At 28.2% G+C, this 17,829-nt stretch overlaps 1 protein-coding gene across 2 annotated transcripts in view; it reads left to right on the forward strand.

Moving 5' to 3' along the window:
* Nucleotides 1-17,829, forward strand: part of LOC113558865 (BTB/POZ domain-containing protein 2-like) — a 46,078-nt gene that overhangs the window by 10,250 nt on the left and 17,999 nt on the right. The window contains exon 1 of one of the 2 annotated variants that reach the window (XM_026964441.1): nucleotides 10,801-11,307. The exons of the other annotated variant lie outside the window; for it this stretch is intronic. Within the exon in view, the coding sequence (XP_026820242.1) occupies nucleotides 11,282-11,307 (26 nt within the window). The 5' untranslated portion in view covers nucleotides 10,801-11,281. Of the gene's footprint in view, nucleotides 1-10,800; nucleotides 11,308-17,829 lie in introns of those variants that run through there. 2 annotated transcript variants of the gene reach the window in all.

Genomic DNA, 17,829 nt, shown 5'->3' on the forward strand with positions numbered 1-17,829 from the left:
ATATTATTCGTGGAGCTTTAAAACTTTTCGATAATCTCTATTTTATTATTTATTCTAAATGATGAAATTTTCAAAATATCTATTTTCATTTTTGTCTGATATCACCTTTTTCGGCAGTAAAAATAAAAATGCTTCGATTTTCAACTTTGAGGACTGTTTCTAGCAGCAAATTAGATCTAATTAGTAGTTGGTAGTTTGGTACTTTTGATATCAATATTTATTATTTTATTATATTTAACAAAAATTTTGCGTGGAACATATTTTATAAATATATATTAAAAATTTTACTATAAACAATGACGTTTTCAATGTATGTAAATTAATTTATAGTTTATAGTATGTGCCATTTGGTACCTATCATCATTGAATTCAAATTTAATACATCCATTACAATGATCCATTAGAGTGACATCTATTGTACAGAAAAGCGGTACTTAACATGCCTTAATGACATATTTTTATACCTAACAATCTGACAAGTAATAATTTTTGTTGTTTTGAGTATTTGTAATTTAAAAATTACATTGGATGGGGAATTTTTTATAACGTACTTTAAAACGGTTAATGCAATTATTAAATTGAGGCATGGTATCTGTGGTATGATTATATAGCTTTCATTGATCAGTGAGCATTACATAACTTCAGTAACGTCAATATTTGGGTTCTAGTTGCGTGTTTGGTTATACTGTTATATTTAGGAACTAAACAAGCCAAACGCCATTTACTATTTCTGGAGTTTACAATAGTTACTAACATTTATTTTACTCCACCATATTTAGCAAATAGATGGCCAGAATTTGAACATTATCAAGCATTGCTAACGTTTTCCGCTATCGAATTTGCTTAACTTTATTGTTCACTATATGAGCGGCAGTTATTACCTCGACCGTGGTTATAATCAGGTGCGGTAACCGCTGTATAAATTCGGCAACCACAGTCAACATTATACATGGTAGGTCTACGCCATTATATACTATAACTATATTTACTAATTTACTACATTATATTATATATGTGAATGAGTATAATCGTTATATTTTTGATTTTGGTTGTCGTCGTTCCGTCAGTCTTCAGGAAATGCAATCGTCTGGACTCTGGGGGCTTTTTACTCAGCGTCCATTATGTAATGTCATCCGGTACTCGTTTAAATCCTTCTTGTGTCATTATTCGTAAAGCGTAATGCGTATTTATATAGTGATGTGTAGTATGATAAAATGTCTGCAGAATTAGTCTTGTACGTATATTTGCGAGCTTCGTCATTTCTATTCTGGAAAATGCAAATATTTTAACCTAGGTTTATACATTTTGGCAGTGCATCAAGGTAAGAGTATAAGACAAGTATAATTAATGTACATTAATTTACCTATATTATTAACAAGTTTCTAAATTCATTATTATTTATATTACTCCCCATCAGTTTTATTTGTAAGTTACCTTATGTTGCTACATACCGTGTTGCTGATCGTACTCAGAAAATATTTCCGGGGGGATTAAACAAATTTTAGTAAATGTTGTATAAAATAATAATAAAATAATTTCTAAGTTTGCGTAACGCGAGAAAATTTCAGAGGGGGGAGGTAACTCCTAAACCCCCTCCCAAGTACGGCTTTGTTATCCAGGTATAATAAGTAAAATGCTCTTATGACAACTTTGTTAAGAACCTTATTGGGGAAATACTCAGTTACATCTGAAAAAAAGATATATTTTTAGTAAACTAATGACCGTATTAGTAACACCCATCGACTATCCTTACCGTAAAAAAACCACAATCATAACACTGTCGACTAATGTCCTACAATTAATAATTATATTATATTGTTTATAATTATAATATATGTGGTCATATAGATATTACTTTACTTTTGTATACACTCGTAATTAGGACGAAAATTAGTTTATGTCATATTAATATTTTTAAATATACTAATTATAAACTCAAATATGTATTTTTATATACATTAAAATGTCACATAGGTCGTTCACCCCAAGTCTTACTAAAAATGTCTTTGGGCGGATGTCGATATGAGTTATGAGATCGCCTAATATCATTTTCATATTTATTATCGTATTTGATTCCAAGTATAGGTGTAATGTATTCTTATTATTAATAATAATATACGGCGTGCTACAATAACACCCCCTCCTGCCAGCACGGAAACCGCGAGAGGACCGAGTATAATGTTATTAATAATAATAAAATAATAACATTTTTGTATGGGAATACGGTCGTATTGGATGGATAAAAATGTTCTTAAAAAAACCTCTTCTACACTACACGAGCGAGCGTGTGTGTTTGTTTGAGAGCGAGCACGAATTGTTATTGGGTTCCAGGGAGTAGAACAATTGTTGGCCGTCAGAAACCTCGCCCTCAATGGTTTCAAAAAAATGTGCTGATTCCGGACGAAAAATAATAACGAAAATAAATTGTATGTATAATAATATAATGAGTGCGCGCACTGCACGATCACACGCTTGGTTCACCATCATTTCGGCTGACCTAGGATGTATCCGTTCGGGACTATCTAAAAAAAAAAATCACAAAAAATATCAAAATCTAATAAATGTCGTTCAGTGTGTGTAATGTGAGTAATGTATAATACATACTGTATGTATATTTGTCAGCGTCGTAGTACGTGTGTTAACTGTACGAAAAAAAATTGTACATAAATATATGTGTATAACATATATTTTGGAGACATAATGTTTTGAGTGACAAGGTCAATGCGAGGGGTAAGAAAAACGTCGATTTTTTACAATGGGACGTTCTGTTGAAATTCAATAGGTGCAGGGTATATATTTGTGTATAATATATATAGTACAGTTATATAGGATTATTTTACAATATAGACAAATCACTCTCGTTTTTTTTTACATGTTTCTTTTATACACGAATACTCCTTTTTTAAATGTCTTAAAAAGGTTTTCTTATTGTCTGCAGAAACGATAGAAAAAATTCTACTCTGAACTTCAGTATGTCCTGCACCCATACCATTTAAATAGAACGGACAAAATATAATTTTTTATAGGGCGTTAAGAAATATTAATTTTGTTGATAAAGCTATACTACTATATATATGATAATGATAAACTACTTGTAATAGGACTAAAGGCTGTAATAGATATAGATTATTTATTTTTTAGTTTATTATGTATGTTTAATACGCTAAATTGTATTATTAAACAACTCTAAATTATAAATTCCAGTATCGATATCAACTTTATAATAATAATAAAAAACGCCTTGACTTGCGAGAAAATACACTATTACATTTATTAGCATTTTCCATCGTAATTGGAAACACCCGTTGGGCGTAAGATTGCGCACATGACAAAATATTTTTATCCTTGTATTACACATTACACCGAGTAATACTTTTAATCACCTTGAACGGTTCGACGTGAAAAACAATAACAATCGCATCATAAATGAACGTCCTTATTATCGTGTACCCAACAGCATAAAACAACTCTACAACAAAAGGTCCAAACAAAATATAGAGACGAATAGCTTTATAGCTGTCTAAACATATATATATATATATATATATATATAATATATATGAATTCCTCGGGGTAAGTGTGATATATAATGTATATACGTTTTCATGTATGGGAAGTTACATTATTGTTACCATAATATATTGGTGTTTATTTGTCTATTGAGGAAAGAAAAAAATTGTTAGTAATTAAAGCACACGAGTATATAATGGCTTTTCACTGGAAAAACAAAAGATCTAAGTCATTGAATGTATAGGCGTACATCGTATATTCACGTTGCACACGTATGTTTAATCTGCAAAGCCACCGGTTATGTGAATCACATAAAAACAAAACCCAGTAGCCAATAACTAGCACAGCGTGGCAGGGTTCAGATGAATAATTGCCTCAAAACGCGTGTGATAGTGTATAAATTATACATATTTTTTTGTTTAAAAAAAAAAATAACAAAACATGAAATGATATAACCTGTACGAGTGTCTCTCTGTATATAATTATTATTGTGTATAATATACGGGACCGCCGGACCACCTGACATTGAGTTCGTTTTCTCTTTCTCCGATAGACGCACCTGCAGTTCGCAGATGTATTGAACAGCTATCGGGTTCGTGAAGAATGGCAAAAATTACACTCTTATGTGTGATCTGAAGGGTGACTGTCAAATTTCAAGGCAACATATATATATATATCCGTGTGTATAGACTTTAAATCCTAAGGGGATGAAATAAAATACCCTATAAAATGCTTAATCGCGAAGTATATACTGAAAGAATTATATAGGCTTGAGGAATTTGACAAAAATAACGAAGTATTTTTTTGTTATGTAAATTTTTCTAAATTATTATTTATATAATTGTAGTATTATTGTATGCTAAGATATTTTATAACTTTCAACATAAACTATATTGAAATTACGCATTTAGAAATCTTTAAGACACTCTATCGAGATGACGAAATCGATTATAAAAAGAAATAGTTATCGGGCAAAAAAAACCCTCAGTATAAAGTATTATTTATACTATCATTTATGTACTTATGAACACTAAATTCAATTTAAGATCATAAGATATTAGTTAACAAATTACTTTTACTGAAAAAATTAAATCGATTACAAACATAAAATTTGGTATAATAAACTATATAGATAGTAATTAGTAGATACTTTATATTGCAGCCTATACCCACGTACGTTTACGAGATAATAATTTTATTATTTAGGCTGTGGCCGTTATGATAATATTATTATTATTAGTATTTTTCTTTTTTATGTATATGTATACATAGATTTTTAAATAAACCTGTCATTTTATTCTTGGGCATTAGTCTAGATTCTAGACACAAGGATATATACTTGAGTATAGTGTTATACATTTTTATTTTATAGGTATCCTTAAAATGTAAATTTTATCCATAGTCAATACTCAATAGCCGTGTATGTATCCATTAATATTAAGTATTGATGATATGGTTACACGGGATTCAAAAATATATTATATAACCATATGTCCACATATATCGCATTAAATAGTTAAAAACTCATAACGGTTGACACATGAATTTAAATAATTAAGCCGTACTTCATCGTAAATTTGTGTATTAGTTATTAGTTTTAACTTATGGCTTATGACTTTATGAGGTTACTGTAAACTGTAGTAATAATAAGTCTAACCTTCTTTAAGCTCACTCATGAGAAGACAATTTTTGGGTTTTACGTAATTATATGTATAATAGTAAAAATTAAATATATATTTAACATGGATAATTACATCATTTTTTTATATATTTATCTTCTATAATAATTATAATTAATATGAAAATTTATTCAATGAATATGTTTACACTGTTTAATAAAATATACATTGAATCATTGTGTGTCAGTGCGATTTCCGTAGATATATTTTGTCTAAACAGATAAAAAAATGATATCAGTCATATGGTCATATATACGATGTTTTGAATGTTTTGATTTAAATAATATTAAAATCTATAGCGTAGAACATAAATACAATCGATAGGTACACTGAGAACTTATCAAAACCCGAGTCCTTGGCGTCCATTTTAAGTAAATAAAAACGGGTCAAATGTTTGGCAATAATAATATAAGCCCTCGAGAACTAAGAAAAGATCAAATCTAGCGTATCTATATTATCATTTATATACATGTACAATATGTTTGTAGTTGAAAATGTATCTATCTTCAACGTCGTATAGCACGTTCGATTTTTCATTTAGTTTTAATACGTTATTATATTATGTGCATAATATATGAGAGTATTAAATCTTGTGGTTTTGCGCCCTAGGTAGACCAGTTTATATTTGTATACATTATACCTGTATATACGTATAATATATCCTTTGGCCTCGATCAAAAATTATTTTACGTTATTTAATTTATTATTTACGGTAAAAGGACGACCAACTCTGTACGTATACGATGACTGGTCATTTCTTTTTTTTCACCGGCACTTTGAATAGCAATAAAAATGCATTTTCCGAATTTTCAAACCACATCTTCTTATGGGGTTATAATACAAGGTAGTCTTGTGGTTCTATTTAACAAATAATTATAATTATACATTTGAAGTGAAAATAATTGTAGAATTTTATAAGTACTTTGCATTTACCTACTAAGTACTTGTAACATTATACCTAATTGTTCTTAAAACATTCATACATGACCTAAAATCAAAATTCAAACGTATTTAATAGCAGCAGTAATTGATTATTGAACGAGAAAACTAAGTTACTTAATCGCTTATGTACCTAGTACCCAGTTACGTATAATTTACATCTAAGGTTAATTTAAAAAAAAATTATGTGTTATCCGATAAAAGTTTGTATTGTGAATTTAAATGACTTATGTAACATACAAAAACAGATAAATAAAATCAATACTACAACAGATTAGAAATATAATATTATAATAAGTTTATAATAATAATTTTTTCTAATTGAAATGATTAGAGTATTGAAAACTGTATTATCAAAAGAAAATAACTCATTTACTATATAATCTACATTTAAAAAAAGGGATTTGTTTACAATTTAAATGGACTATAAGATAAAAATCTAAAAATGTACCTAATATATTTCATTTCAATAGTATACCTAATATCTGCTATTATGGGATAATAATACAATTAATAGGTACTGAAAACAATCTATAATTGAGTAAACAAAAGAATATAATTTATAACTATTACTGGTTAATTACAAATAGTTGGTTAACAAATTTCTGACATACGATTAGTGCACTTAATTATTTTTTAATCGATTTAATTTTGAATTCATATTATTTCCATTTTCCATTTCCTCTAAAATAAGAAAAATATATAGGTACCTTTTAATGTTAAATAACGGTAAATAAAAATATATAAATTAATTAAATCGACGTAGATACACATCTTGATTCATTACAAATTCTAATCACAAATTTATGTGATAATCCTATGTGGAGGTACCATTCATGTCCATTGTTTGTCTTCTATAAACGCGTTTCCTATTTGCAATAACTAAACGGCTCAGTGTGACTGTATTATTATTGAAGTGCAAGCGTAGATGAGTCATGTTTTAAAATTAAAATTGTCTTAGTATATAGTTAGAGTTTTGTTTTAATAAATCCATAGGGGCCAAATAAAAAATAAATAAATACTATATCGTTTAGAACTTAAATCCAAGTATTAAAATCATAAAAATGTGCTATTTGTAGTTTGTAGATCAGCAAACGACCCTCATCCTTCAATTGATTCTTAATTAAATAGTACACAAACATATTTTGTGATAGATATATATGTAACATTAAGCTTGAAGGGTCGAAATTGTTTTTTACGTTTTATAGCTAATAAAAACATAGAAAAAGTGAATTTACTTTTAATAAAAGTTTATTACTTATTAGTTATTAATTTCTACTATAAAAATAGTACTAATATAATTTATTTGAATGAAAATTGAGTTAGAACTTTTAATTGTTACATTATGTTTCTGATATAATTTTTTTCATGTTAAAAAAAATGTAATTCAATTAAAAATCTTTTGACTGTTCAACTAAATTTGATAATAATACCATTAATACCTACTATACAGTGTGTTTAACGATATAAAGGCAAAACGAAATAATCGAACGCAAGACTTCCAGTTTTATTTGGTTTTTTTTTATTTCATAAAATAATTAGTACTAATTAATACTTTTTAAAAAAAATTTTCGCCCATGTGAGACAAATAAAATTTTTTTACACCCCTACCTTTATAAGTTCAAATTGAATAAAATTATTATTTTTTAATTATTCTGACTCTTAAATGTTTTTCTATCTTAAAAATTAAATTATTGAAAGTGAGTTAAATTTCGAAGTATGCTTGTTGTATTTAGCATATTTTTTAACAGTCTATTTAAATTTTAACAAAGTTTCAAGTCATTTGTTCTTACGATACTACACCTAAGTTTTTACACCTAACCATACAAAATAATATGAAACTTTGTAAAATATAATGATAAATACAATAAACATTTATCTAAACTTTAACTCATTCTTAATAAGTAATTTTTTAAGATAGAAAGAAACTATAAAGTTTAAATTATTATCAAAGTTAATCTTATGTTTAAAAAATAATTTAATTTAAATTCGAACTAAAAAATTTTTGTTTTGCTGCACATGCAAAGATTTTGTTTTTAAAAATTAATATTTTCAAAAATAAGTATAATATTATTAAGTCCTTAATGCAGTACAAAAATCCGAATGAAATTCAGGGTCATATACTCATATGTTTGAAATATTTTGTGTAATTGTGTTACTTTTATTGTTGAACATAATGTATATTAAAGTATTCTCGACTCACGTCTCGTCACTTGTAAGGCAACAATGGTTTGAACTTTGAATTAAGAAGGCAAAAAAAAATTAAAATTTAAAAAAAATGTAACAAAAACAACGCTAACTGTGTGTAATATTGAGGATATATTTATATATACCTATTATTATGTATGTATGTATTTACTAGTTTACTACTATTTATCAATGTATGAGATGTAAATTATTCAATAACAACATTGGATATGTTTAACATTACTGAAATCTACTACAGTGGGCCGAGCAACAATAAAATGGATAAAGGTTTTTTTTTAATTGTGAACTCTAAAAACATATAAATCAACATGAATATCTATAAACATTTATGTGTCAATTATTGCTATTTTGTGCTAATCAAGTATTACTAATTATATAAACTATACTGTGATATGACTTTTTAAGTTAATTCTACGAATGTAAATATTATTGTATTGTATTAAATTGTAATAATCCATAAAGGTTTGTGTATTTGATATTTATGGTATTATATCAGATACCACTACAGTAGAGCCATGTCCATTGTAATAATTTGCAATATCGTGTTACATAAATAAATAACTAAATTATGTAAAATAAACATATTATAGCAATTCGAAATTGATACGTCATATAAATATACAAATTATTTATTAATTATTATGTATTATCATGCTAGAAATTATTATTTCTAATGTCTTAAAATTTAAATACGTTATGATTGTTAATATTGTTATGACTTTTGTAGATTTATTATTATTTTTATGGTTACGTAGCATTTATAAACTGTGGGAATAGTTTTTTTTAAATACTTTTTTTTCAATGATTTAAGTAGAAAATAATGTAAAACATTTTATGTTTATCGCATATATATAGTATATAGACTATATATATATATATAGTCATTACTCTCCATACGCCAAAGGGATATATTATGTATGAGAAATAATTGGTGCATAAAACATATTTACCCTGATAGTCAATACTCAATAAAAATTCAACTTAAATGATTTTTGGGTAATATCTATAAAAAATAAAAATAGATTACAAAATATCAATATTATAATTATATTATCATATTATTTTAGTTTAAAATACTAATAATTAAATGTTAAATAATTTAAATGGTTATAATTTCTACGTAAGATTGATATTATCTTAAAATAATTTATTGATTAAACATTAATATTATAAAATTATAAATCCATGTATACATTTTCGATGAACCAGTAGTGTTATTACCTAAATAAATAAAATTAGAACCGAAAATAGTAAAAAAAATTCACTGCCAGCAAATATCAGTATCGGTTCAAGTTTAGGTTTCCAAGATAGTCTACAAAGGATTCTGGTAAATTTCAGGTTTTCTAATCTTACCAATATTTTTAATTTCGGTTCCAATCCCCATAGTAATACTATACCCTAATAATAACGCATACCTCTTGTCGTTTCGTGCCATAAACCGTATTTCCGCGGGACTATTTTACACAATAATATTATTGTTTATGAATCGTGAATGGGTGCATAATATATTTACTACTAGCGATTAGTCCACGTAGGTGATTCAAGATTGTGAACGCGTACGTCGTAGTGGCTTACGGTGAAATAGTAATATTATACTACATAATATGTATATTATATAATATATTATGATAAAATATACTCACAGTCAGAGCAAACTACTGTGATAATTGTCACTTTTCCACGTGAGAAGTGGTGTATACATACATATTATAATATTGTACTTGTAGGTTTTTGAAATATAGTACTCCACTCTGACAATACTTATTACCTACACCAGTATATATATATATAGTACACGAATCATAATAATCCATAATATCGTACAATCGTCTCGTTACAATAATAATAACGGCTCGTCGCGCGTGCTGTACACACATACAATATATATATATATAATTATCGACTCAGTGCGTTATAATAAGTATAATATCGCGTTCCAATAACGCACGCGGCCGACAATCACATAATATAGTAATAAATAATAATATATAATATACGCATACTGGCACTGTTGTAGGTACATTTATTATAATATAGTATATATGTACGTACACGCGTAAACATAAACATAATAGGTAATAATAATAATGTAAAAAACGGTATTGTATGTGTGTACATTTTTTGTACGTTGACCCTCGGACGTCAGCGGTGGTGGTTGCTTCGGTTACCTATGTATATTATTATTATATCATGTTATACACTTATACCTATTATACAGCTATATATTTTACGATATAAAAACCCAAATGCTCTGCCGTCGTCGCCGCACCGCCCTCACACCACCATCCCGCTAATCATAGTGGTCACGGTTACGGTGGTGGGGAGGCCGTTTCTCTGGCGGCGACGACGGGCACCCTTATCGCAAGTGGTGGCGGCGGTGGCGGTGGCGGTGGAGGCGTCGTCGTCGTCGTCCACCCGACGGTACCGACGACACGCGTCGTCCGATCAGTGTGTTCGCCGGCGTTGTACGGCGATTGCACCGTCGACGCTACTGGCTCTGTTGGTCTCTAGCGAAGTGTGTATTGACGCACGCGCGCGCTCGTTCGAATCCAAGTGCGCCTGTTATCGTCAAGATTATATATTTTTATTTAAAAAGAAAAATTATAACAACAAAAATAGTTATTATTAACGCCAATTTTTAAATAAAAATGAAACGCGAATTTTTGTTGGTTTTTAATTAATAGACCTGCATGTGCTGCAAGTGTGAATTACAATTTTTTCCGAACGCGTGAGAAGCCTTTTTATACTTAAAATTTAGTATTTTTTTTCTTTTCACGATGGACGAAATCGTACCTTCAATATCATTGCCGTAATCCGAACGTTGAATGCACGCGAATATTGTACGCATTAATAATAATTATTGTATTACATATTATAGTTATACTTACGCGTGTTAACGTATATTCTATAATACTTACATTATTTTATTTCTATAATACGTGCACATGAAATCGCCAACCATGGGACTTAGGTGAGTCGGTTTTTTTCTTTTCTTTTTTTTTTCGTTGACATAAAAAAATCCCGTCCCTTTAGATAGATTTGTCATGCTTTTTTTCCTGTCTATCGCAGGCACGCACTAATATTGGTAGTATATATATATTACATCCACTCGTCTGCCTTATAAAATGTGGTATCGCAGCGGTCCGAATATCTCGTACCTGTGTCGACAGTCGTCGTCCGTCTTTATAACATTCGTGTATACAAAATGGTGCGTTTGATATTTATATAGTTATTTATACTTAATATATAAATAATAAATTATATGATTTATACATACCTATGTGATGTGTTTGAAATACTCTATATTAATATTATAATACGTTCCCTGCCGTTTAAAAAGTACATTACATTAAGACAATAAATTATTCGCTATTTAACGGGCCAATAAATTATTATTGAACTATAATACGCGATTATATACACATATTTTCATTATATATAGGTAGTTACTAGGTAAACGTATAGGTAAGCATGCCGAATAAGTCGATAAATCAATCATAATAATTATACTCATTAGTCACTGTAGACGCGCGCTGTGCCACTGTTATGCGTTTAAAACTCAAAAATTGTACTGATCAACGTTTTTTACAATCCTCGAAAGCGATTGATTCGATTGTATGGATCTTATCATACTCGATTTATGTAAAGATAAAATTCAAGGTTCCGGTTACAACAAACTTTAATTCTCATAGTAGAATGTTATAAATTATAATAGTGAATTCCCGGTATAGACAACGTGTTTATTGTCTATACACGGTACAAACCAAAAACTAGTTACTTTATTTATTAAATATAAACTTCAAAATAACGACAATAATATATAATCAAATTTAAAATCGACTAATAAACAAACTATTAATTATAAAATTAATCGACATTTATTATTTCATAAAATATAAGCGATCTTGTTCTATTAAAGGAACATAATATGGATTCTATTATATTCACGACTTTTTTCTTAATATAATAATATTATATGGTTTTACACATAATTATTTATTCAATATTATATTGCCGTTTAAAAATGCTTATACTTTCCCCAAAAAAACAAAATTTAAATTTAATTAAAATGAATACTGTTTGAATATTGTTTAAAATAATGTAATTGATCTATTATGCGATTTGTTTATACGGTAGCTGCTGCAATTGTCAGATAGTATTTATAGATATTGATATAAGTAATTGATTAATGTAGGTACAAATAATTTTTTGAATTGATCGTTAAATCTATATAAATTAAAAATATTAAATATTTTTATAAAATTTTTACTTTTGTGCATCTCACCAAAATAAATGAACATCCAAGAAATTATTGATGTGCTTATATTGTTATTAATTAATTAGAAATGTTATAAGGACCAAGTACATAAATATATTCATTTATAAAAGGTATATTCTGTATTTAATATGGAGATATGACTTATTGCAACAGCAGCAGATATTTAAAAAATATTTCTTTCAATTATATATTTTTGGGATAACGTGTATGTAATGTGATACACCGATATACGTCTGTACTTCGTTTTTACATCGAATTTATAAAATATCGTAATTCTCAAACTCATTATATTTGTATTTTTTTTTTTCAAGAATTACTGAATACAATTAGAACATATCGCCGACCCACACAATTTTACATTAACAAAAAAAATTGCCCATTGAATATTACAGTAATCGAAAATTGCTTAACTATCGAGTATATTATATTTTATAATTATATAGTTGAACCAACGTGAATGTATATAAGAACGTGTATGATACACAGCTATAAACCATATCATTTAATATGAATTATTTGAATATTATCCATACAAATTTAATACGTACAATCACATACATTTAAATACTGAAATTATAACATCAAGTGGTAAACTGGAAAAATAGTACATTTAATATAATATATTGTTTATAGTCCAGTAAAATAAGTCCAAGACTTATTCATACACTTTGTATGTGGTACTTTATGTATGCTCAACGTATATAAAAGTATGGCTTTAAAAATAAAATTTTATACACAAAATTGTATTTTGTACTTAAAGGGCGAGAATACTTATTATAATATATATAAATATATCAATACATGGCAATTGGGAAATTGGAAGTAGATACTTATGTAGCAGCTATATTATAATATCATTGATTAGTGATTACTGATTACACATGGGTATCATTGAGCCTGAGACCCTAACGGACCTCTTGATCCAAATAAGTACCATAATATTATGTTGATGGTGATACGTGTGATCAGATTTTTTCGACAAAAATTTACCATCCAGTGTTCGGTATATAAAACAATACGATGATAGACAGAGATTGCAGCATATATAATGTATAATATTTGTATACATAGTACATACATTATTATACGTTCTTCGTTGTCGTTCTCGTTACCGTTTATTAGAAGACCGTGGTGGTTGGTCGGTGGGTAGCAGGGGGAAAAATACTGTAATTACCGGCGGAATACGCGCGCGCGCGCGCTCGCCTTTTGTGTTTTCACTGCTGCAGCCATGCCATCTCGGACTGTACATAGACTATATTATACTATATTGTATAGTAGTATAACATTATATATATAGTTAGGTTGGGTGGATAGGTTGGTTGTCGGTCGGTTATTGGTTGGCGTATACCTCTACGTATATAATATGTACGCGTTCCCGGTAAAACCACTTCGTATGTAAATACGAGCGCATTATAATTTAGGTGAACCGTTTATTGTGTCGTATCGTCGAAACGAATAAAAACAAAAAGTAACCGGCCTACGACGAGCAGTCATTTTAGATAATGGTTTTTTCAAAGTCCGTTTAGGCGCATATGTGTATATATAATACGTGTACTTACGTTAACGTAGTAACTCAGGTTCGTGTATAGCAGATCCGGATCCCGCGTGATATCATCTTTAGCGTTTATACATATATCATAGGTACATATCATGTCTTATTCCACTAGGCAAGTAAAACCCAAATCGGGCAGTAGGATTTACCAAAAGTGTTGTAATTAGATTAAACAATCATATTATTTATATTGTTTTTTATCTAAACAATCTCACATTATCCCGTCGGTCATCAGCTAAAATATCGAAAACATCGTGATTGAAAATATATTCGTCGTTGATTTTAAACATTACCTGCATACCTTATTTCGCTCATCTACAAACTATCAACATCGACTTCCTATTTTAGGTAATGGGAAGAAGACCTAGCTGCGTAGGTCTTAATGTATAATAATAATATTATTGTCTTTGCTCAGTATCAACGTGTATAAAATAATATTAAAATACCACTACGAAACATATCAATGCGGTGGCCGCGGTGATGTGTCCGATAAAAATAATACGCGCAAAGTCCTCTCGACGTTCGGAAATAGCTGCCGAAAGAATTTGGCACAACGTTCGCTCGCCGCGTCGTTGCCTACGTGCGATATTCATGCAATACACAAGCGGTGCATTCGAGGCGGGATGACCGATATTTTTTTCCACCAGATTCATTTTTATTTTTAGTATATTATATACTATACACTAAACAGCGTTGTTTTAATTAATTGTCAGAGACTTTTGCTAGCCTTTGCGGATACAGCATATTCTTCGAGGTTTGTCGTATATTAACGCACATTTTCGTCCTTTATTACTGTTTTTACTTTTATCCATTTAGTAATTAAAAATCACCGCACTGTTACAAATACATTTAATTATAGCCATTGCAGTTAAAAATTTAAAACAACTAATAAATATGTATAACATACCTATCCATTTTATACTTTTTTTAGAACAAATAAATAATAAGTATAGAATTTGAAATTGTTCTATCTTTTTTTCTTTCACAATACATAGAAAAGAATACTATTTAAAAAATAAATTTTAAACATTTTCCAATCACGGCTGCTATCTCCTCATCACGGCAAAATGTAAGTTCTATGCAAGTTTTTTCCGGATATATCATCCAGTGATTTTGTTTTTCTATATGTCCTGCATTATTTGCGTCCGATTGCGGACAAACATATATAATATAATATTTCTTTATTTTATATTTCGTTACACGGCATACGAGCGGTCGTCGTTGTCCGAATCAAGAATAATATTATAATACGGGCCATACGAACTATGTGCTTATTTAACGAATCATTTTACAAGTACCTAGGGTTCCGTAGTTGGATAATAATGATATACGATAACAAGTATATATTATGTATAATACATAGATATATATAAATGTATCTGCTACATGTCGCCACAATAATTATTCATGTGAACGATTTTTCAACATACTGCAGACAGATTATTTAGCTTCATCTTTATTTATTAGACATTTTTAAACATACGATCAATGGTTATTGATATATATTGTTGCGCACGCAGTTTAAGCTATATATGCCTATATGTATTGTAATATTACCTACCTATTTATTATTTATAGGTACTTACGTGCTTTTATACGACCCTTGCAACAATCGGCGATTTTACGATTATAATTAAGTAATAATTTCTTAAACCAATGTCATGATAAAATTAAAAAATGTAAAGTAATATTCAAATAAGTATTCTTAATGTTTGTTTACGTATATATTCAACGCTCGTTCTAGAAATGTTTCCAATAATTGAAAATAGTTCAAAAAGGACACTAATGACATATATTAGAAAACCGCTGGTTATAGGTTAGGTGGTCAACTATCAAAAACACTGATAAAATATTGAATTAAAAAATAATATCCCATGGTAAACCAAAAACTGATTAGGTTTTGTTGAAACCACCAGCTTATTATATCTTCACCATTATTAACATTTGTAAATTATCGACATTTTACATTTCTCAAAATTCAATAAATTACGTCCCAAATTACTATGTAGATTATATAGAACTTTTTGTATATTGTATTTCCAAATTTTTAAAGCATAAATAGGTCGTCGGCAAATTTCTTGTAACTGTTAGACTTTTTTTTTACACTAGCTATTTGAAAAAAGTATTTTTTTCATTCAAAAAGCACACTATGCTGTAAAACAAATATCTATACCCTCTATATCTAGTAACTAATACAAGTAAGTAAAAGTGTTATGTGATTATTATAAAAGAATACGTTTTGTTCATAGAAAGATCATCATGTATATAAAACCGCAAAATACACAGACAAATAATTTAAATGCTGTAAATCATAACTCCTAATGATATTTTTTTAACCACTGAAACACTTCTAACCAAATACTTGGGCCAAATTATTTAGACCTCCTCGATTACCATTAATTTTCAAATTTGTACTATAATTATTTCAAACGATTAAAAAAATATTATTCCAGTAGACTTTCAAATAAGCATATTGTATGTGCATGCACAAAATCGTTAAGTATATACGCAAGACTTAATATGACAGATATTATTTTTATATTTCCTTAAAAAAGTTTAATATAATTTAATACACTAATTAAGTAAAATGTTGTTAAAATAGTATATATTATTTATAAAAAAATTTAAATTGACATATTAATAACTGCTAGGTCAATGTCAGATTAAATAGGGATAAAGGTTAAGTAAAGCGACAAGGACAAAATATACTACGACGGTTGTCCTTAAGCGTCAAAAATTATATTCTGGCTCTACAGGACTATCAGTCAGGCTTGCATATTCACATTATTCAGTAGGTTTTATTATTATTTCATTTAAATATTATTTATTTAAATTAAATTGAATTTGTAATTTAATCATAATAATATATAATAAATGTATAGTTTCAAGTACCTATACATTATTGATCGTACTATGCTGTTGAAAGTTTTGTAATTTTCTTTTAATAATATTAAATCGGTACTTTGTGACTTTGTAAGTAATCCTACTAGGTAAGTGGTAACTATTGATACATGTTTTATTTCATTAGTATAGAAAATAATTACATAACACGTCAATAAAAAAATAGCCCATACCTATTTTGTAATTAAAAATAGGCAGTCGATTTATATATTCTATTTAATCGTTTTATCAATATTTTATAATATTATTATTAATAAAAATATTATGTTTATATATATAATAATGTAGTAAAGATACTTTAAAAACAATTATAGCTATAATTATGCTGTATTCTATAGCATATTAACATAATATAATACACCAAAAATATGTTTAACTTGTAATTTGTTTTATTTTGATAACCTATTCACCTATATAATAAAAAGTAAAGACTCATAAATCATATCTAATATTCAAATTTACGCTGTTTGAAAAAATACATCTAATAAATTAATTTATTTCACAAACGCGCGCGGGTCGTTTAGTTTTTGTTATTCAACTAAATTACGTGCAGGTTTCACTGTCAGAACGAGCGCGGACAAGAAGGTTAGGTTAGGTTTTTGAAACCGTACCGCGTATAATATATATCTACTAAAATAAAATACCTAACTGTCTGCGATGTGAATACAGCATAATTCTATCATTATTTGATGTATGTTATACTATATACTATGTACCTTCACATTAAATCAATATATAGGTTTTCAATATTTTTCCATAAA

Source organism: Rhopalosiphum maidis, chromosome 4, assembly GCF_003676215.2.
Source record: "Rhopalosiphum maidis isolate BTI-1 chromosome 4, ASM367621v3, whole genome shotgun sequence".
Taxonomy (NCBI): domain Eukaryota; kingdom Metazoa; phylum Arthropoda; class Insecta; order Hemiptera; family Aphididae; genus Rhopalosiphum; species Rhopalosiphum maidis.